This window comes from Balaenoptera borealis, assembly GCF_965194805.1.
Source record: "Balaenoptera borealis genome assembly, chromosome: 18".
NCBI lineage: Eukaryota > Metazoa > Chordata > Mammalia > Artiodactyla > Balaenopteridae > Balaenoptera > Balaenoptera borealis.
The window spans coordinates 77,863,050-77,884,238 of NC_138877.1; the positions used below are offsets into that span (position 1 = coordinate 77,863,050).

Genomic DNA, 21,189 nt, shown 5'->3' on the forward strand with positions numbered 1-21,189 from the left:
CGTCTCCGGGATTTGCCTCCCCGAGCAGGGAGGGGCGTCATGGGGTCCCCCCTGGAGCAGCTTGTTTCTGTCAGATATTACGTGCAATGTAGTGTGAACATTCACACATTTATTCAAAGATGATAATTTTAATTACCCTCGAAATTAGTGCCTGAGAAGTACTGGTGGGAAGTCTTTGAAATCCTGCTTAGTGCTTTTATGATAGAAAAGGATGTGTTTTGAAGTCTCCCCTTCAGCTCGGACCCTTTGGACAGTGGGTTGAGGGAGCTGGTAAGTGTTCTGGAATGTGGCTGCAGGCTGAGTCCGGGCTGCTGGAATCTCGTTTCTCAGCGCGTAAACACCAGACCACGTGAGACAGAAGTACATTTGCTGTAGGACTAAATGTCCATTTACAGTGAGGCCTGGATTTTTTAGGAAAACATTAAGTTGGAGACCATTAGCTTTAGCTTTTCACCCCGAAGCAGCGGTGAAACAAGTGAAACAACGGACAGATTGATTTCCTGCTTGTTTGGTAAGACAAGGCCATGCCTGTGTACTGGAGGAGGGCCGGGCGCCCTGGGCAGCGGCGAGGACCACGGGCTCGGCCTGCAGATGGAGTGGGCGATGAGGCTCTGTTTCTGCTCCCAGAAGGGCACACGTTTGTATTAATAAGTGTTCTAGAAAGTATTTATGGTTGCTTCTGGAAACAGCAGTTCAGCCATAAATAGCAGTTCAATCATTGTTTAAACCATAAATGAAGAAATTGTGTTAGTCGCATCAGGGTAAACGCCACTGCGCTTGTGATTTAAATATTTAGTGTCAGCTTACTAAGTGTTTCGGTTTAAAGCTTAGAAACTGTGCTGGGAAGCAGGCATCGCTGAGATTGAGCTCAGGTTCCAGCGTAGCACCCCTCTGAGGGTGCCTGTGTTGTGTGGGCCTGGTGGCGGGGCCTCTGCGTCCGTCAGACCTGTTTTGAGCCCTGACTGCCTCTCTGAAGCAGATGGGTCCCAGGAGGTCACCCTCTCCTCTGAGAGCGCTGGCCATAGGGTACAGTAGGCGTGAAGCAGAACATGTAGACTGTCAGGACTGAGTGAGCACGATGAAGCCTCAATAAGTGCGAATTGCTTTATTATCTTATCTAGACTCTGGGTGTTTACTGCTTCTCCGTGCGCTTAGATACTGAACCTCCATTTGTAGTAAAGCATTTCCAGTCCTGCAGCGAAGCAAGCAGTCTTTGACACGGTGATGGAAAGAAGAGAGATTAGGATACACGGTGACCACAGAGATGAAAAACCCGTCGGGTCTTCTTCTTCCTCACGCTTCTGGGAGTGTGGGCAGTGTTAGCATGTGCCTTCCTAGTTAAACCGTGAAGCATGGATGCAGTTACATGCTCCGGCGTCCACTCCTGGGAATGACAAGTTAAATGGAATTTCCACACCGGTGAAATGCGGAGATTACATTTGAGTCTCTGAAAATTCCTCAGGAAATACTGACACAGCCACGGGGGAGATAAACTGCAAATAGAATGTTAGGGTAAAATTGCACACCTTTTTAATTTTGCTCGCTCCTTCCCCCTTTTTGGTCAGGGGTTGATCCCCTAGGGATGGGTTGAAAGTCTGAAAAGAGGGTGGACGTGAGGCTCTGTGCCGAAGGCGACATTTAAAGCCGTTCAGACTGTTGAAGTTTCCTAAAATGTTTAGACGTTCAAGAGGAATGCTCGCAAGCGTGTGCTGTTTCCCTCTCTTCTGTACTATTACTTTAACGACTGCTTGTGTCGTAGCTGAAACCTCAGTGGAGCTTTTTCCCAGAATAGCAGGGAGAGAATACAGATGCGGTTCTGAGTGGCGACCTCTGCCCTCCTCCACGTGGCGAGTCCCGGAGCGGGAGGCGGGGGGACTGAGGTCAGGCTCGGGGACTGAGCCCGGAGACGGCGGGAGAGCGTGGCGGCCGCAGGATGCGCGGCCTGTGTGCCCTCCTGAGGCCCCGGGGCAGCAACGGCGCCCGCTCCGCCCGCAGCTCAGAGCCCGCTTCTGAGGCATAAGTCGGGGGATTGAGAGGAGGCTCACGGGGGGCTGGTGGCCTCTGTCGGCCTTCACGTTCCATTCTGGGACCCTAGCTTGTAGCCTCTTTCCCGTTTCCCCATGTTTGTCTTAAAGCCGCCACAGTTAGGGATAGATTAATCTTTTTTTGCTTAAATATACTTTTTTCTTTTTTAATTTAATTTAATTTTTTTTTATACAGCGGGTTCTTATTATCTATTTTATACATGTTAGTGTATATATGTCAATATACTTTTTCAGCATTGATTTAAACATAGTGTTTTGCAGTTTTAAAGTCTTATTTGCAGTCTTACGATCCTTACATTGTGTTAGTTTGAATTCTGAGTATGAATCTTGAAAATGTATATACAGAACCATCAGTTCTACTCTGTGACATAAATCACAGCAAGATCCTTTTTATTTTTTTTTAAAGATAAAACACAAGTCAGATTTATTATTAGATTTGTCCACAGTCAGCAATGGTGCTCTTCCTTCTGGTCTTGCCATTCCTGGACCCAAAGCGCTCCATGGCTCCCACAGTATTCATGCCCTCTTCCACCTTGCCAAAGACCACATGCTGGCCATCCAATCACTCAGTCTTGGCAGTGCAGATGAAAAACTGGGACCCGTGTGTGTTGGGGCCAGCATTTGCCGTGGACAAGGTGCCAGGACCCGTATGCTTCAGGAGGAAATTCTCATCATCAAATTTCTCCCCATAGATGGACTTGCCACCAGTGTCATTATGGCGTGTGAAGTCACCATCCTGGCACATAAATCCCGGAATTATTCTGTGAAAGCAGGAACCTTTATAACCAAAGCCTTTCTCCCCAGTGCTCAGAGCACAAAAGTTTTCTGCTGTCTTTGGAACTTTGTCTGCAAACAGCTCCAGTGTGTTAACATAGCTTTATGGATTGGATGAGCAGTCACTTCTTGGTTTCCAGGTCCCTTACCTCGAAGGAGACGCGGCCCAAGGGCTCGCCGTTGACAGCGATGTCAGAGAACACGGCAGGGTTGACTATGTTTGGGCAGCGCGGGAGGTTCCGGGGTGGTGCTCTCTGCAAAGCCAGCAAGATCCTTTTTGACCCACCTCCTAGAGTAAGGGAAATAAAAACAAAAATAAACAAATGGGACCTAATGAAACTTAAAAGCTTTTGCACAGCAAAGGAAACCATAAACAAGACGAAAAGACAACCCTCAGGATGGAAGGAAATATTTGCAAATGAAACAACGGACAAAGGATTAATCTCCAAAATATACAAACAGCTCATGGAGCTCAATATCAAAAAAACAAACAATCCAATTGAAAAATGGGCAGAAGACCTAAAGAGACATTTCACCAAAGAAGACATACAGATGGCCAAGAGGCACATGAAAAGATGCTCAACATCACTAATTATTAGAGAAATGCAAATCAAAACTACAATGAGGTATCACCTCACACCGGTCAGAATGGCCATCATCAAAAAATCTAGAAACCATAAATGCTGGAGAGGGTGTGGAGAAAAGGGAACCCTCTTGCACTGTTGGTGGGAATGTAAATTGATAAGAGCCACTATGGAGAACAGTATGGAGGTTCCTTAAAAAACTAAAAATAGAATTACCATATGACCCAGCAATCCCACTACTGGACACATACCCTGAGAAAACCATAGTTCAAAAGGGTCATGTACCACAATGTTCACTGCAGCACTATTTACAATAGCCAGGACGTGGAAGCAACCTGAGTGTCCATTGACAGATGAATGGATAAAGAAGATGTGGCACATATATACAATGGAATATTACTCAGCCATAAAAAGAAATGAAATTGAGTTATTTGTAATGAGGTGGATGGACCTAGAGTCTGTCCTACAGAGTGAAGTAAGTCAGAAGGAGAAAAATACCTTATGCTAATGCATATATATGGAATCTGAAAAAGCAATACTGATGAACCTAGTTGGCAGGGCAGGAATAAAGACGCAGACGTAGAGAATGGACTTGAGGACGCGGGGAGGGGGAAGGGTAAGCTGGGACCAAGTGAGAGGTGGCATGGACGTACGTACACTACCAAATGTAAAATAGATAGCTAGTGGGAAGCAGGCGCATAGCACAGGGAGAACAGCTCGGTGCTTTGTGACCACCTAGAGGGGTGGGATAGGGAGGGTGGGAGGGAGACGCAAGAGGGAGGGGATATGGGGATATATGTACATGTATAGCTGATTCACTTAGTTACACAGCAGAAACTCGCACACCATTGTAAAGCAGTTATACTCCAATAAAGATGTTTAAAAAAAAAAATAGTTCAGCTGCCCTTGGATGGCAAAAAAAAGAAACACCAGTTCTGTTGAATTATAACTGATGTGTACCTTTTGCTTTATCATATGATAGTAGCCTCATAGGCTCATGGCTGCCTGTTCTGAGTGAATTACGGGTTGCGTTTTTTCCAGCACTTTAATTGTGGCTTTTTGCTGGGCTACTTGATGGCTCTCGGTGTGTTCTCCTGGTTGCCGTCTTGCAGCCCATGGTGTCATTTCAGTAAATACGGAGGAGGTGCGCTGTGTAACGATCGCCGGCATCAGTAGAAATTAAGCTGAAAGAGCCTTTGTTTTGTCAGAAAAGCTGTGACCAGCCGTTTTGTCTTGTTTTATTGTAGTACTAAATTTTTTTTTAAAACTAAGAAAATATTACATTGATCTATAAAGATTTATAAAAAGTTCTGTTTCCTTAACTGTGCACGTGTCTGGCATTGCAAGCCTGTCATGTGAATATTAAAAGAAGTTACTTTTGCTTTTGCAAAAATTCCACATAAATTTTTAGTTGTAGGGAATTTTGGGGGCTGGGTGGGTGATGAGGATAATTTGCTTAGTTTTATTCATTATTGTCTGCCATAACTATGGTTATGAAACTGCACGTATAATACTGAAATATCAAAAATGGCCTGAAGAGACTTTTTGACGATTTTTCTTGTGGTAGAAAAGGCCCCAATTGGATTATATTTAAAGGAGTCGAAATGTACTGTTGGTACCATTAAGCTTCATTTTTATGGGACTGTGCTTGATCGTTTGTTCAACACTCAGAGAAATGCTGGTAAAATATAAATTTCTCCTCCATAAAGCCATCACTTCTCTCTGCTCACACGTTAGGGATGGGTGGGCTGATCTGAAGAGGCGAACGTTTCCGAGTGAAAATGTGTGAGGGCTAGGGCGGGCGTGGCGGGCGCAAGACATGGAGCGGCCGAGTGTGGGTAGGGGGGTCCCGCCTGGGCTCGGCTGCTGTTGGCAGTGGCTCCCGTCTGCAGACGTGCACGATGACCCCTGTCTCAGGCCCGGGGTGGCGTGGGCAGGAATGATGCACAGTGCGTGTCCGGTGCCGTCGCCCCTCCTCTGTCCCTCTCCCTGACGCGCGCTCCTGTCTGTGCATCTCCTCTGCCCGAGCTTGGGGAGGTGGGCCAGGAGGCAGCCCTGAGGGTCAGGCTTGGAAGAGCCCTGCAAGGAGGGAAGGCAGGGTGATGGCAGAGCGTGGAACCGTGCACGGCGGTGCCAGCGCCAGGCTCACCCACAGCAGGGTCCCGGAGCACTGCCTGCCTGGCTTCGGAAGCCCAGCCCTGTGGTTTTCCGGGAAGGCCGTTCTTCGGAAGCACAGAGTTCTGTGCCCAGAGGTGTTGGGTCGTGTTGCCTATGAAAGCGCGTGTGCACATAGAGCCCTAGAAGTAGTTGGGCCGCTTCTGTGCTAAATATTTTAAATTGCACCACTGTGGCAGGCTGTCTCGCAGGAAGGAAGTCATTATGAAGCCTTCCTTCTGATGGAAATGGGAAAAATGTGTATTGTATATGCTGAGTTGTTATAACGAGGACTTTGTGAAAATTTTCCCATTTTATAAGTTGCTTTGATTTTGATAATAGCTCCTAAATGTGTATGTATATTTTTTTAAAAGGTTGATTTTTGAAAAAAACTATGTATATAGGTAGGTAGGTAGGTAGAGGGCAGGTGCTGTTAACTCTGCTGTCACTGTTCTTACGCAGCCCAGGACGGCGCTCCGACTTCAGGCCACCCACGTTGTCACGAGCCCCAGCGTAGACAGGAGCTGTCTTCGAGAGAGGTCTTACTGCTTAAGAGACATAAGGCTGATTTCCCAGTGATTGATTAATTTGTTTTCAGCCTGATATTTGAAAGCTTTTATTTCTGAGTTGGTTTAGTCGAGTCAGATACCTTCCCCTTTGAATGTGTCAACAGAATCGATGTGCAGGGTTGAGCGTAAGAGGTGGGCAGTGCCAGCACCAGCTCTGCTGTCACACCTCCCACAGAAAGTCACTCTAGGTTGTACCATAGGAGACTCGTATTCACCGCTTTTGAACTAGCAGTTTCAGCAGTTTTCAGCCCTAGGAAGCTTGGGCAGGCGGCCACGCACAGCTGGGGGTGGAGGTGAGGCGCGAGGCGGGTTCAGCTGACCCGCACCCGGGGGGGGATGGGCTCGGTGATTCTTCAGGACCCCGAGGTTGTCCCGCCCTCCCAGTGGCCGGGTGCCGCCTCTTCTCACAGCCTGCAGTCCAGGTGTCCTCCGTCCCCGGTGTCTGGAGGGACATGTCTCGGCAGCAGTGAGGGGCACAGACTGGCTTCCTCCCACGGACCCTTTATAAACGTCATCTGTCCCTCAGTGCAGAGACAGAAGCGCAGAGTTTCAGTCACAGACGTGAGCCACAAATGTGTGGGTGCCAGAGCTTGACCCACAGCTGCGCCCCTGGCCTTCCTGGGGTCTTCCTGAGCCGGAGCCCCCAGGGCGGCACAGGGCGCGATGCGGGGCAGCTCAGGAGGGCGTTGCCACTGGAGCGTTAGGTGGAAAGTGGTGAGGGTGAGGGTGACAGAGGAGGAGGACGATATTAAAGACATGCTTTTAAAGCTAATTTAGTTTCTGAGTGTATACTCGGTGGCCTCACCTACAAATGCGGAAAACTTTCTTCACACACGTTGGGAGGGTTAAATGAAATGATGATGCGAAAATGCTTTGGAAAGTTTAAAGCCTGAGTACATGTGAGTTACTTTATCGTGCTGCATCGTGCAGCCGCCTTCAGGGACTAAAGCACCTGGAGGGTCAGCGCCACGATTCAGTTCGTTGTAGTCGGGACGCATCTCCTTACACGTTTTACCGTCTTGAAGTTCCAGGTAACTGGGCCCTGTTCTTGCTCTCAGAAGGCCACTCACATTCACACTCTTCCACAGGAAATTGACGCGCTGAGGTGGCCTTTCGTGATGGGGTTGCTGGGGAACCACAGGTGCTCTGTGTCATGCACACGTGGTTTTGCTCAGGCTGAGGGCGAGAACGTGAACCGTGTGGGGATCTCCCCTCTGGTGTTGGGAGGTAACCGGCACGTGTTGGGCTGTGAACCGTCGGGGACACCGCGTGGTTCTTCACAGTCCTGGTGGGGGGGGCGGGCGCGCGGCCCTTCTGAGCTCTAACGGTGGCCTCTCCTCCCCTCCCCGCGTGCTGCGCGTGGTCAGTGAAGAGCTGGGCGAGTTCATGGAGATGAAGGGCGCCAGCAGCCCCGGCATTCTCGTGCTGACCACCGGCCTCAGCAAGCCGTTCATGCGCCTGGACAAGTACCCCGCGCTGCTCAAGGAGCTGGAGAGGCACATGGAGGTACTGTCTGCCCGCCCCGCCCACGCCCGCGCCCCGCCCACGCCTGCGCCACGCCCACGCCCGCGCCCCGCCTACGCACGCCTGCGCCACGCCCACGGCGCCACGCCCGCCACGCCCACGCCTGCGCCACGCCCGCCACGCCGGGGAGAGGGCTCCCGGGCCAGATCCTGCAGAGGGGGTTTACGCAGCGGCCCGTAGCTCGGGACTTTCAGAATGGTGTCGTTAGACGTGAGCTTGTTTCCCTTATCCCGGCTCTGTCGGAAAGCACCTGCTCCTTCAGCTCCTCTCCCACCCGCTGCTGCTGACGGGAGGTTTTCCAGTCGCTAGAAAACGTTCAGCGCGCTGAGGTGTCGTATCAGGAACGCGTACTTACAGTGTTGTTAAGTGCCTAAGTTACACAGCAATACTAGTAAAAGAATCAACTAATGATATGTATTTATCCTGCGTTCAGATACCAGGCTGTGGGCCTGGCAGAAATTTGGGTTCGGGTTACTGGCTTGGTTAGGCCGTAGGGAACCATTTCCCAAAGGGCAGGCCGTCCAGTCTGCTTCACAGCTGTTCCCCTCTGCCCTCGGGTGCCAGAGCAGCAGAGGCCTGTAAGGGATGGGCGTGGCCGCGTGCCGGCCTCCCTCTCCAGGGCAGAGTCCACATCACTCTGCCCCATGATCCCCTCAAGGACTAAGAAATGGCACTTTAATGCTGCGAAGAATAGGACGGGTTACAGGTTGAAAAGTATAGGGCAGGTCCGAGCCAGTCTACAGAGTGCCTTTCTAAGAAAAAACTTTTCATGATGAAAGCTAATAGTGTGCTTCTTCTATTCAAAGGATTATCATCCAGATAGACAAGATATTCAAAAATCCATGACTGCCTTCAAAAACCTTTCAGTAAGTGATGAAGCATATTACGTTGTGGTTTTTTTCCCGTCAGACATTATTATGGCAAACAAATGCAGAAAATTACTTGTGAAGGATAATTTGGATTTACTCTGATGAAATAAAAATAAATACATAGTGGTTACGCCATGGCTGGTAAACTCTCATGCTTACTGGACTGTGGCCAGCAGGAAAATGAACTGATAATTGTTTAAATTTTACAAAAGGCACCACGTGACGCTGTAGCTACTTACGGTGGCTCAGAGCACGTTGTTAACCTCGTCCCACAGTGTCTTTCGTGGCTGAGTGTGAAATGGAATGCTGCTGGGTCTTTTTTATCGGTTGTCATGCTGTCTTACTGACTTGAGTTTCTGGAGTATGTGTCTTATTTACAGCACCAGTGGAACTTACTCTTTTTTCCCCTCTTCTCAGTCTTCTCTGTTGCATTCACTAGTAAAAGCAGAAAATATTTTTCTTGCCCAGTCCACGTTTTTTCTTCTAAAAGTGGCAGGAATGGCTGTATTTTTCTAAAACAGTGTTTCTCATTCTAGAGCTGTCGCGTGTTTTGTCTCTCTTGACTTGATTCCATACTTGTGAAGTAAGCAAATTGTTCACTAGGTGATCTGTCTTAAGAAGTAAGATACAAAGCAATAGGGCCAAAATCTAAGATTCCAGGAGTCCTGTTTCTTCTGACGGTGTTCTGTGCTTCTCAGGCGCAGTGTCAAGAAGTACGGAAAAGGAAGGAGCTGGAGCTGCAGATCCTGACGGAAGCCATCCGGAGCTGGGAGGGAGATGACATTAAGACCCTGGGCAACGTCATTTACATGTCCCAGGTCCTGATTCAGTGCGCTGGGAGCGAGGTACCGCAGTGCGCGAGCGCCGTTCCCAACACTGCTTTCCAAGGGCCCCTGCACGTGGCCGGTTTGGGAGGCGTCTGCCTGGGACACGGCTTCCCAGCGTTCCTTCACTTTTGTGGGCAGTGTGTCGATGGCGGTGCGTGGAAGTGCTGCCTGCATTTCTCTTTGTGTCTCCTTTTAGATTCTTGGGAATCTTTGTCCTTCGCCTGTGGTCTTTGTGGGGCTTTTCTTACCTATTGAAGCAAATGAGTTTTAATACATGAACAGTGCTGTTAGGTCTTTCATGTAGATTGGGTAAAGTTTATGGGGTGGATGGAAACATTGAGTTGACGTGTTGGATTTTAGGTTAGTGCCAGGGTCTATCAATGGACTAAATCCATCTCCGCATTTTATCCCGCCTTCCTTCAGCCTGAAGGGCCCACCTGGTCACCCACTGCCCCTAAAGGCTTACAGGTTCTTTTCCTCCATTTTCTCTCAACCACAGAAAGAAGATTTTACTAATTAAGAGTTAATGGCAGAGCTAAACTCCTTAATCAGACTTTATAAACAGATGTTACGTGGGCTACTTGTGAGTCTAAGAATTTATCATAATTTTGTTTCTCTTTAATTTAGCTAATTAAATTTGGTAGAGAGAAATATCTAAACAGGAAGTATGGTATAATAGTTCATAAGGCCTAATATAAATATTCTCACAACTGCAAAATGTGTGTTTTTAAAACAATTATTTGAATTTGCTCTTTTACATTAGGAAAAGAATGAACGGTATCTTCTGCTCTTCCCAAATATTTTGCTAATGTTGTCTGCCAGTCCTAGGATGAGTGGTTTTATATACCAGGTAAAACACGTTTTAAATTTATATTTAATTGTTTATTGTGGATCTGAGAATCATTTCCAGGCTTGTTTTGAGTTTTGTGTTCAGTACTACATGCATCTATTTGTGGGCTGCGTGTAGTGTTGTATGTATAGTGTTACATTCAAATACCTACACACAAGTCCTGTCTGTGCGTTTCGATGTGATTGTGCAAATTAGGATCCTTGTGTTAATCCAAAGCAAAAAAAGAAGGAAACTGAAATTTGTAGAGCTGCCCCCAAGGACACAGACTGCTGAGGTGCGGTGCCAGCCCGTCGCCACCAAGTCGTGTCCCGCTTCCTTCCTGGTGGCTGGTACACGGTGGGCACAGCAGCGGGCTAGCTGGAGGGGGATGCGCGGCCGAGGTGGTTCGGGGGCAGTGCACCACCACGACAGTCGTGGGCACACGTCGGGTGGTGTACGTGGTAGTGAATGATCATTCAGCCTTTTTACTGTTAATCATTTTTCTGATTTTCTTTGAGAGAATATGAGAGCTGATTTAAGAAGAACATGCAAGGGGAAAAAAGAAAAAAAAAAATTTCTTTTTTTGTACGCTGATTTCAAATGTGGTATTAAGTGCCTTATGCATTTTCTGTCTGTCTAGTAAGGAGCTTCTAGCAAGGTTTACTGCCTTCTCTCTGTGTAGTTACAGAAGCTTCTGCCTTTCCCATCAATTTTTCAAGGCCTGGCTAGTCACCAGATGCTGTTTCAACAGAGATCGTCCTTTGTTTTCTCTGAGCTGCGTTTCTGCATACGTAGCACATTGTTTGTTTTGTCCCCGACGAGAGCGCTAGTGGGTCCTGAGTCCAGGGTGTCCATGGCTTGTTTGTACCTGCACAGAAAGCTGTGCCACCCAAAGAGGAGTGTCATCACACACTCCAGAAGGAGCACTTTAAAATGGAGAAAGCAGCTGTACACGCGCAAGCCTAGAAAAATAATACCTCTTAGTTTGTAAGCCTGCCGCTGACTGATGTCTGGCTGAGGGAGCACCTACGCAGGTTGCCCCAAACTGGCGGCTCCCGCTTTAAATGACCTTGGTCCTTTTCCATCAGCCTTCTCCAGCTTCGTGCTTTACACCCAAGAGGCTGAGTCGGGGCCCTGCTTTGACCTGCAGGAGCTGAGGTTGCCGTCTGGGGCAGGCTCAGGCCCCTAGGATGGTGGCATTGACGTGCCACCAGCAGAGCACTATTCTCCCGTCCTGTGCACCGTTTCCTGGGGGGTTTCTCTCCAAGTGCTGTGGCCCACGGTCCACGTACTGTCAGTATTCATTTCTGGCTTTGAAGGATGTTAAAAAGCACTACATCCAGCAACAGTGAGCACGTGCTGTCCTCCGGGGTTGCTGCTGCGTTAAATGCAGCCCTGCAGCTTTGTTTCCTGTAGAGTTCTCAGAGCTCTTGGTCACCCCTGTGCCTTAGGACTCTTGGAAGGGCGTCTGCAGTGCCTGCCTCTGACCACGGCTGTGCCAGTGCTACCTGCCGTCCCACCTGCCGAGCCCTGGTGGCCCGTGGACTGGATGAGACCTGTCTCGGGAGGGGAGGGGTGGGGAGACCGCCTCGTGCCCTGTGGGGTGCTCGGCGTCACCCCTGTAGATGTGAGGAGCCCTGTGGGCTGTGGCATCGCCGGCGCCCCCTGCAGGGCGGGACTCCCGCTGCCACCCCACTGAGGGTCCTGCTTCTCGGGGGGCGGCTTGGCCCGAGTCCTCAGGGAGAGACTTTCCCTGAGGACCTGCTTGGCTACCGCGTTCCCCTTCCGGCCCATTTCTGGCCTCTCTCCGTGGACGTTCCCGCTCCCCTCCCCGAGCCCTCTGCTGTCAGAGCGGATGGGTTGGCTGCTGCTTTCTGCATTCTGTGCAGCGCTCAGCACAGCTCTTGACTTCCTGTCTGGTGACGACCACGCACGACTACCGTACAGTTCCTCTTGCTCCGGCTTCCTTCTTACTTTGCCTTCAGACGTGGAACTTCCTCTGCATTTCTTTAAGGCAAATCTGTGCTTCCTTTGCATAAAGAACATCATTTAAAACAGCCACTGTAGACTCTAATTTTTTTATCATGATGTGTAATGTTTTTGTGTCCTGCTGTTTATGTTTAGAGTAACCCATCAGATGAAATTTGTTTGTTTTCTGGTTTGCTGCCCTGTACCTTTTTGCTGGCTCATTTCTTGATTATAGTATTAGGATTTCTTGTTTGAGATAGAGGTTCGTATTATACATGCATTTGGTACAAACAAAAGAGCATTTTTGCTTTACAGAGACAGTTCCTCTGCCATTTCTAAAATCATTTAATATTTGCTTTATTAATGGTATCTTCATTACTAGAAAAGCACTAATTGTTCTTTTTTTGGGGGGGGGTCTTTTTTAGGGAAAGCTGCCAACGACAGGAATGACAATCACAAAGCTTGAGGACAGTGAAAATCATAGAAACGCATTTGAAATATCAGGTGATAGGCACAGACTCTGTGGACGCCCTCAGCGTGCAGGTCCTGGCCGAGCCTTCCGGGGGCTGACGCGGCGGCGCTGTCGGCCCTCCTCGGGGGGCGCGTGTGCGTGCGTGTGGGCCCCGCCTGCTCCCCACTTCAGCTGCGTTCCTCTCCTGCAGGGAGCATGATTGAGCGGATCTTGGTGTCCTGCAGCGACCAGCAGGACCTCCACGAGTGGGTGGACCGTCTGCAGAAGCAGACGAAGGTCACCTCTGCCGGGAACCCCGCCGTCAAGCCTCACCCTGTGCCGTCTCACACCGTAAGGGCCCCCGCCCCTCTCCCGCCGCCAGGCGCCGGGCTCAGCCTTGGGTTCGGTTGCCAGCAAGTGATCAAGGGCTTTAAGGCATAGTCAGCCTCTGGGTCAGGAAAGCACAACATGTGCGTTGTGTTTCTCTGCACGCACTTGCTCATTGCCAGTGAATGGTGAATGGCCACACACACACACACGCACACACACACACAGACACACATACAGACAGACACACACACACAGAGACATACAGACACACAGACACACACACACACACACACACACACACACACACACACGGGGACAGACACACACACACAGACAGACAGACAGACACACACACACACACACACAGTTCATGGCCCCTGGCTAGGAAGCTGCCTTGCTCAGAGTGGGTCCTGTAACCTAAGTTGGTTTCAACCAAAAGCCTGAGAGCCACTGGTCCATAGAGGGCTTTTCTGAGCATTTTAATTATATTTATTATGTTTCATCAAAAAAACAAACAGTGACTACTTACGATGACGAAAAGGACCAGATTCATGTTGAAGGCATTAGAATGTAATTTTTGACTCATTGTTTTGATTGTAAGAAATCTGTATCTTCTACTTTTAGAAAAGCTCAATAGCTCTTTAAGTTTTTAGATACTTAAAACATTTCAAAATATATCAGCGCCAAAGTGTCAGTGTTTAGAACTTCTCTTTCCTGGTGTTTCATGCTTAATGAAACACTGGTATTGAATCATCTGAACATTCATCGTCTTTACCAGGTGATATTGAAAAACCAGGCACCCTTCTTACAAATGACTAGGGTCTCACAGCATTTCTGGCTGGTGGTTTCTTCTTGCCGTCCTTGCCAGACTGTGACGATCTTTACTGGGAGTTTTCTACCACCTGTGGTCGCCATCCTTGGGGTTAAAGTTTTAGCTCAGGGACGGTGGCCATGGCACAGCGTGCTGGTCACAGGTGCAATGTCTCAGGCCATTTCTCAACAGTTTGGGGGTTAAAACTGCTCGTTTGCTTCAGCTAATGTTTCATTTTGAATGGCTCCACCATTTATAACTTTTCCATACTTTTAAAAAATACTAAAGATACTTTTTCCATACTTTTAAAATATACTAAAGATGCTTAGCTTCCACGGGACTACATTTATCCCGAGGACATATGTGCGTCCATAAGGCGAGTGCCTTCTCGCTCAGATTGTCTGTAACAGCCTGAGGCTAACCTTTATAAAGTCACATCAAGTAACACTGTGCTGTGTATCGGGACGCTGGCCGCTCTCGTTCCTTTTCTTGTCACATAGTGGCAAGGGAGTTACAGCCCCGCCGTCTGGAGGGCGCTGTGCCCCCCACGCAGGCTTGTCAGGTGTTGTGTGCTCTTCTTACGGAGGCTGTCTTTGGGGGTGTCTGTGTTCTCCCTGTGATTGCTGTGTCCAGCTTGAATGATACTCTGACTTCAGCATAAAGCTACCTCTCTTGGCTTTTACAAGCAAGGAGAAATAAAACCAAATGTTACTTACCGTGACATTGCTAGAAGGGATGTTTTGCGTAATTTTCTCCTTTTGTGAGTTATTTAGTTTGAAAAAATTATTTTATAGTGGTTGTATAACACGTCACAACACACACACACACACACACACACACACACACACACACACACACCCAGGACAGGTGTATGGTCACTGCAGAGAGTCCACTGCTTCTGTCCTTGGACACCCACCTCAGCTAGAGCCTGGGCTTCCCTTTAAGCCTGTTTTTCAGATATTGTTCAGTTCTTTTGAATGATGGTCTCACTTAGGTTTCCAGCTCACAGAACCACTCAGCTCTTTCTCCTGTTAAGCATACTGTATTGTTTTCGGCTAATTTGAGGTCACTAGCTAATGTTGAATGTTATTTATTTTATTCAACATTTTCTTATTTAATTGTCAGTGTGATGGAATACTTTTGGGTTTTCTAGGAATAGAAACCCTATTAATAAGGTCCTTCTAAAAAAAAAAAAAAAAAAATAAGGTCCTTCTGAGAAATTAGATTTATATAACTTTGTTTTGATTAAAGCTGATTTTTCTGAGAAAATGTTTTATCCCAGGGATTGGCAAAATTTTTCTATAAAAAGATAATAAATATTTGGGGGGTTTTTAGGCAATATGATCTCGTTATAATTATATTTTGCTTTTGTAATACAAAAGCATCCACTGACAGGAATAGGCCTGACTGTGTCCCAGGAGCATCTCTTTTTTTTTTAAAACAAAAACAGGGATCAGGCCCTAGTTTTGCCCACCCCTGAATCACCAGGCAGTGAGTAATACCGCTGGGGAGGTAATCATTCCCTCCCCATAATCACATTCTCAGTGCAGGGAATGCCCGTTCTGTCATACAGTTCTGGTGTCTGTACTAAATGAATTACCTTTTTGCAAACGTGACTCCGTGGCAGTTAAAGGTGGTGGGTGGAATTCCCGGGTCTGGACCCCCAGCGCCTCGCTGCTTCCTGACCCCAGCTCAGCCGCGGCCTGGAGCAGCACGCGGGACGGCGGCTCCCCGCTCAACCCGAGAGGCCCAGAAACTGAGCACGTGGAGAGTCAGGAGCAATGCTCACAAGCTGGGGCGGTCCCAGTGGGAGCGCCTTGGCGGGCTGGGGGTGTTTGCTCCAGCTTCTCCTGACGCTGAACGGTGTCTCTGCTCTCTCCCGCCCTGTTCCCCGGGCAGCTCCCCTCCCACTCCATCACCCCGTCCAGCAAGCATGCGGACAGCAAGCCCGTGCCGCTGACGCCCGCCTACCACACGCTGCCTCACCCCTCCCACCACGGCACTCCGCACACCACCATCAACTGGGGGCCCCTGGAGCCTCCGAAGACCCCCAAGCCCTGGAGCCTGAGCTGCCTGCGACCCGCACCCCCTCTCCGGCCCTCAGCTGCTCTCTGCTACAAGGAGGTGAGCCCCGACTTGACGGCTGGGCGTGTTACGTCAGCCGTTCCCCGCTTCAGTCCGGTGAATTCAGAAATGTGGTCCATCCTGTGTTTCTGTCTGTGGCATAAAGCCGATCAGCTTCTTCAGAACCGTGAAGGGTCCGCCTCATTCTCTTGTTACCCCTGCCTGTGATCCCGGGAGCCCTGGGGAGGCCCTCAGGGTGCGGCCCTCTCTGTGCCCGTCATGGGGGAGCTGCTTCTCTGCCCACGTGGCCTCCGTTCCCTTTGTCCGGAGGCCGCGGAGCTGGGGGGCTTCGCCTGGGCCTCTGCCTGGGCCTCCCGGCCTCGCGCTGGAAGAGCTTTGAACTTGGTTGTGATGGGTCTCCCTGTTTGCGTGCCACTCTGCCACACCTGGTGACCCTCTTCAGGCTTGAGCTCTTGCCCGGGCACCCTGCGTCTGGTCACCTGTGTAAGGTGGAGGGAACGTTCACGGGCAAGGGGGGGGGAAGGCAGCGCTCCTCGTGGCGTGGTCACAGCGGACCCGCTCTCCTCCACTCGGACAGTGTTTGCACGTGTCTGCTGTTCCCTCTCTGCCCTGATGAGAAGGGGAAGGGGCTCGAGAAGTAGGGTCCCAGAATATCTGCCCTTGAGGAAGCTGGTGACTGTGTGAAATGATGAGTGTGGGTGGAGTTCGGTTACCGTAGGCGTGGCTGTGAGTGTGGTGGGCGTGGCCTGGCTGTGAGCGTGGTGTGAGCCTTTGCCTGTCCACGAGGCTGCATTTGCAGAGGCCCTGCAGCAGACACCCCCTCCGTGCTTGCTGGCAACCCTAGGTGTTTTAAGATCTATGGAAGAGTACACCTAAGTTATAATTAATCCTTTATGTTTCTGTTAATGAAGTTTGGTTTCTGTGACGTGTACCTGGCGGGTGTCCCTGCGCCCAGCTCGGGGCGTTCTTCGCTCTGGCAGCTCCTGGAAGAGTGCTGATGTCCGTGTTGCAGGCGTGTGGGCAAGCCCTGGTGCCCTCACTGCTGGGGGCGGAGTGCGGGGCGCAGGAGGGAGAGGAAGGCGTGGAGGGGTGTGGCCGTGAGCACGTCTAGGGCGCTGAGCACGCAGACCGCCTGCTGGGAAGTGGGCACAGACGGAAGGCCGGACGGAGCACCGCCGAGTGGGCGCTGTGCCCGGCTTCGCCTCCGTCCCCAGGACTCAGGGGAGCCACAGGGCACGCGCTGGGTTCACTTCTTCAGGGACGGATTTCTGCTGCATTTTCAGAAGCCTTTACATTTTCATTTTCACGGGGAAGATTTTGAAGAGATACCTTTAAAACTTAGGCTCTCTTCTCTCTGCTTTTCAGTCTGATCCATCCCATAGCACGAGTCACGTTCCAAGTCTTGGATTCTCATCGTAAGGTTCACCAGTGGTTTATATAACTTAAACGATGCAGAAGTTAGCCTTTTCTGACATGAAAATTCAGGATACGCTTGACAGTCAAAACCTTGCCCGCCGCACTGGGCTTGGGCCTGCTCTGTCTTCCAGTGGCTTCCCCTTCGTGGGGGGGTTTTCAGGCGCTGTGTCAGGGGGGAGAGGGGTAGACCCTGAGGCGGTGAGCGTAGCTCTGGGTGGTGGGAACGCTCCGCAGCCGGCCGGCCGGGGCTCTGTCTCCTGCGCGCCTCTGCCCTCGAGCCCCTGGGCCGCTCTTAGTCCCTTTTCTTCTCCCTTGAGGCTTCAGACGCTTTCCTAAAGGAGTTGCGTTTACACAGTAGCCTTAGTTCCCCCTCTCTCGCTGGTTGGCCGCAGCAGGGGGGCCTGCCCCAGAATTAGCAGCGCGCAGCTCCCTGTGCGGGCCTCGGCCAGCTGGCCTTTCCGAGCCAGGCGTGGCTGTGGTCCCGGTGCCACTGGATCCAGGTGACACGAGGGTTCTTACCAGGGTCTGCGCCCTGTTGACTGTAGATGGTGCTCAGCAGCCGGCAGAGAGCGATCCGAGTCCGAGGGGAGCAGGGGCCCCGCGGCGCCGGAGCGCTCACTGCTTCACACCTTCACGGCGGCCCTCCTCGCCGACTGGCGGAAGCTCCTGCCTTCGGGGTCTGTCAGCCTTTCCCCCTTTGCTTCCCTAGGATCTCAGCAAGAGTCCCAAGACCATGAAAAAGCTGCTCCCCAAGCGCAAGCCTGAGCGGAAGCCTTCGGACGAGGAGTTCGCGCTGAGGAAGAGTGAGTAGCTGCGAGGACGCGGGGCTCTCGGCGGGCTTGCCAGGGCCGCATGCGGAGGCCAGGGCCCAGCCGAGGGTCCCCTCTAAAGGACGTAGCTGGAGCGGGGCAGCGACAGGCCGCCTCAGCACCGGCCCCGCGAGCAGGGGAGGTGCGGGTCCGCGGGACCCGCCCCGCCTCCCCTGGGTGGGCCTCCCCTGGGTGGGCCTCTGTGCGGGGCCCCTCGACCCGGGGTCACCCCGCCTGGGCGGCGGCTGCGGGTCTCCGCCATGGGACCGACCGTGTGCTCGGGGGGCCCCCTTGCTCAGTGAGGACTCCTGAGATGCCGTAGGCGGCGTGGACGGCAGCTCCGGCTCGTCAGCCTCCCGCGTGGATATGTGGCGAGAGCGACCCGGCGCTGGCCCGCTCGCTCCCCGCGTCTGGCCCGTCCCAGTGTGGCAGGCGGGAGGGGTTCTGCGGGCCGGTGGCTGGAGCCCCGCCTGGCGCTGCGGGAAGCCCTGCCTGGGGGGCGGGTGGGGGCTGTGCCTCCTGCCCTCTGTCCCGTGCAGCGGGGCCGCCTCTGGAGCTCCCCCCGCCCCGAGAACTGCCACGGGGCCCTGTGACTTCCTGGACCTTTGCTCCTTTTGCCCACACCCACTGGGGAGCCTTTGGGGATTCACTTCCAGAAGAAGGCTTTTAGACAGGAGCCGAGTAGCCGGCGTCACCCCGAGGGAGGCGGCTTGGTGCAGTGGCTGCAAGTGGGCTGCCCCCCCTGTCCTTGGCGAGGGTCATGGTGACCCTGGGGAAGTAGGCGCAGGGATGGCCCGGAGGTTGCTCCCGGGTGAGCTCCCTCCGCCCGGGCCACCTGACGTCCCCTGCCACAGCCCCGCTCGTCCTGCTGTCCTGCGGTCACTCGGTCACTTCCTCAGATGGTGAGCGCACCTGCGGGACACCTGATGGAGCGGGGGAGGCCGAGCACCCCTGTGCAGAGGGTCCGGCCGGGGGCGGGCGCCAGCCCCGCGTGTGCAGCTCTGAGCCAGGCCCGGTGGACCTTCACCCCAGCGCTCGCCGAGCGCCTTGTGCTGTGCACGGGCGCTGCGCTTTGCGTGCCGACCCGTGTCTGGAGATGGCCGTCTGGTTGTCTCAGCGGGACGGGCAGCGTCACTCGTGTGGCCGCCCTCCCGCTGGCAGAGGGCAGCGGCCTGGCCCGCCTATGGGCCTTAGCTCCCGGCGTGTGCTGGAGCGAGACTAGTTAAGTGCTGTTCTTACAGAAACCTGTTAAACGACCCGTCCCAGCTAGTGGAGTGTAAGTCAGTTTTTCAGTTGCTCCTCAGCTTCTGTGCTGACCCTGACTCTTAGGAGCGAGCATGCGGCCTGCCTGTGTGTGTCGATATCATAAGATGGTGTGGAGGCTTTCTGATACAGCTTACAAATAGTTCAGTCTTCCGTTCTTCCCACATTTCTTTGTTAGAGTAGTTGAGCCTTTTAAACTATATTCTAAGTAATATCTTAGAAGATGCAGAAAAATCTAGAAAACGGAAAGCAGAGTTGAACCACACGATGGTATGAACTATGCGGGGTGTGAGGGTCTGCGCCCGGTACCAGGACCTTTAGGTGCTCTTGCTCTGCGGGCTGCCTCCTCCGCGCACGTGGCCTCCGAGTGCAGAGGAAGCCGGGTCTGGAGCCCAGTTTCAGGGAGCGTTCTGGAGCGTCCTGGATTTACTCTCGAGTAGGAACTTGCGGGTCGGAGGAGGTGCTCGCTTTGAGGCCTTTGGTAAGTGGGGTCAAACGGCCTCGCCAGGGGGTCATACCTGTCTTCGCTCCCCCTCCCAGATGAGGACGGAGGGAACTTTTCCGTTCCGATATCCGCATCCACACTGAGAATTCTCAGGCATTCTGATTTTTGTCAGGCTGACATGTGAAGACATGATATTTAGTTTTAATTTTCACTTCTTTTCTTGGTGAGAAGGAACATTTTTTCTTTCTGACTGTTCTCTTGTGAATTGTTTGTTCCTATTTCTTGCCTTTTTTCATTTTCAGGATGGGGGATGCTATCTTTCTTGTGGGTTAGTAAGACAACTTATATGTATATTTAGGATATTAGCCCTTTGCCAGATATGTTGCAGATAAAAAAAATACTTAGAAAAAAATAAAAATCCTTCTGAATATAACTATCTTGTGAATATCGGAGAACGTTTATCTGGCGAGAAAACAAAAGGAGGGACTGCTAGTTGTCACCATCGTTGGTCGAGTTGATGATCTGTGCTTGTCCGGTTAACTGTACGTGTTGCTTCTGGGTTGTGACGGGCCGTGTGTCCCTTGCAGGCACGGCCGCGCTGGAGGAGGATGCCCAGATTCTGAAGGTCATCGAGGCTTACTGCACCAGCGCCAAGACGCGGCAGACGCTCAACTCGAGTAAGTGTCGTAGGAGCCCGCTGGGGCTCTGGTGGCTTGTTTTGCTTCAAATCACGACTTGAAGGACACAGCTGTGGGCCCTGGGCAGGCTCGTGGGCATGGTCCCCGGTGAGGGCGCTTCCGGGGCCTGGCCCGGCGTCCCTCAGTCAAGGGAAGGGGTCTGAGCTGTCAGTAAAGCAATTGGTTTCTAGAGAAGGTTCCGCTGGGAAACCTGGAAGTGTAGGGCACTGCCAGAGTTTATAAAGCTCTCTCGGGTTGGAAGACAGCGGGGGACTTGCTCAGCTCAGTTGTTTAAGCTGTTTAAACTATGGTGTGGTAGTGGAATTTGGGGAGGGTGCTTCTTAGAATTGTTGTCAAAAATATAAGCCTAGGGTAAGAGTTCCTTTAGCCCTCTCTCCCTTTTAAAAAATGATTGCACTTAAAAATTTTTGAAGTAGACACCAGTGAGTTTATCGGGTAGATCTCAGTACCACTGAGTTTACCTGCATCTTATGCATAATGTCTGATGTGAAAAAAATTTTAATCTGTTGTGAGAACACTAAAAAGATGGGCTCTTTTGTTTTTGAAACTTCCCCGGCATTTGAGAGTGGAGTGCAGGATGGTTGCAGCAGATGTAGTCATGATGTGGTTTGTCCAGGGGAAAAGGGGCTGAGCTTCCCTCCCCCTCCCTCCCTTTCTTTCGAACTGGATGACATATATTACTTCTGGCATGAAAACTGGTTTCTGTTAGATTTTGTGTTTTTGGTTTCCTTTCCACCT

The 21,189-nt window shown here is 51.3% G+C and overlaps 1 protein-coding gene and 1 pseudogene across 24 annotated transcripts in view; one reads left to right on the top strand and one right to left on the bottom strand.

Moving 5' to 3' along the window:
• The window catches only part of ARHGEF7 (Rho guanine nucleotide exchange factor 7), a 125,878-nt gene that overhangs the window by 90,714 nt on the left and 13,975 nt on the right, over window positions 1-21,189 (top strand). For all 23 annotated transcript variants that reach the window (XR_014236904.1, XM_082365202.1, XM_082365218.1 and 20 more), the window contains 9 exons: window positions 7,494-7,632; window positions 8,457-8,516; window positions 9,218-9,364; window positions 10,110-10,196; window positions 12,569-12,647; window positions 12,806-12,945; window positions 15,635-15,859; window positions 17,946-18,039; window positions 20,341-20,430. Coding sequence is in view for 22 of the 23 variants with exons in the window: in XM_082365202.1 (XP_082221328.1) it covers window positions 7,494-7,632; window positions 8,457-8,516; window positions 9,218-9,364; window positions 10,110-10,196; window positions 12,569-12,647; window positions 12,806-12,945; window positions 15,635-15,859; window positions 17,946-18,039; window positions 20,341-20,430 (1,061 nt within the window). In the remaining variant the exon portion in view is untranslated. The remainder of the gene's footprint in view (window positions 1-7,493; window positions 7,633-8,456; window positions 8,517-9,217; window positions 9,365-10,109; window positions 10,197-12,568; window positions 12,648-12,805; window positions 12,946-15,634; window positions 15,860-17,945; window positions 18,040-20,340; window positions 20,431-21,189) is intronic.
• On the bottom strand, window positions 12-7,487 carry LOC309615525 (peptidyl-prolyl cis-trans isomerase A pseudogene; annotated as a pseudogene). The gene has a single exon. The product of its transcript is annotated as a peptidyl-prolyl cis-trans isomerase A pseudogene (transcript).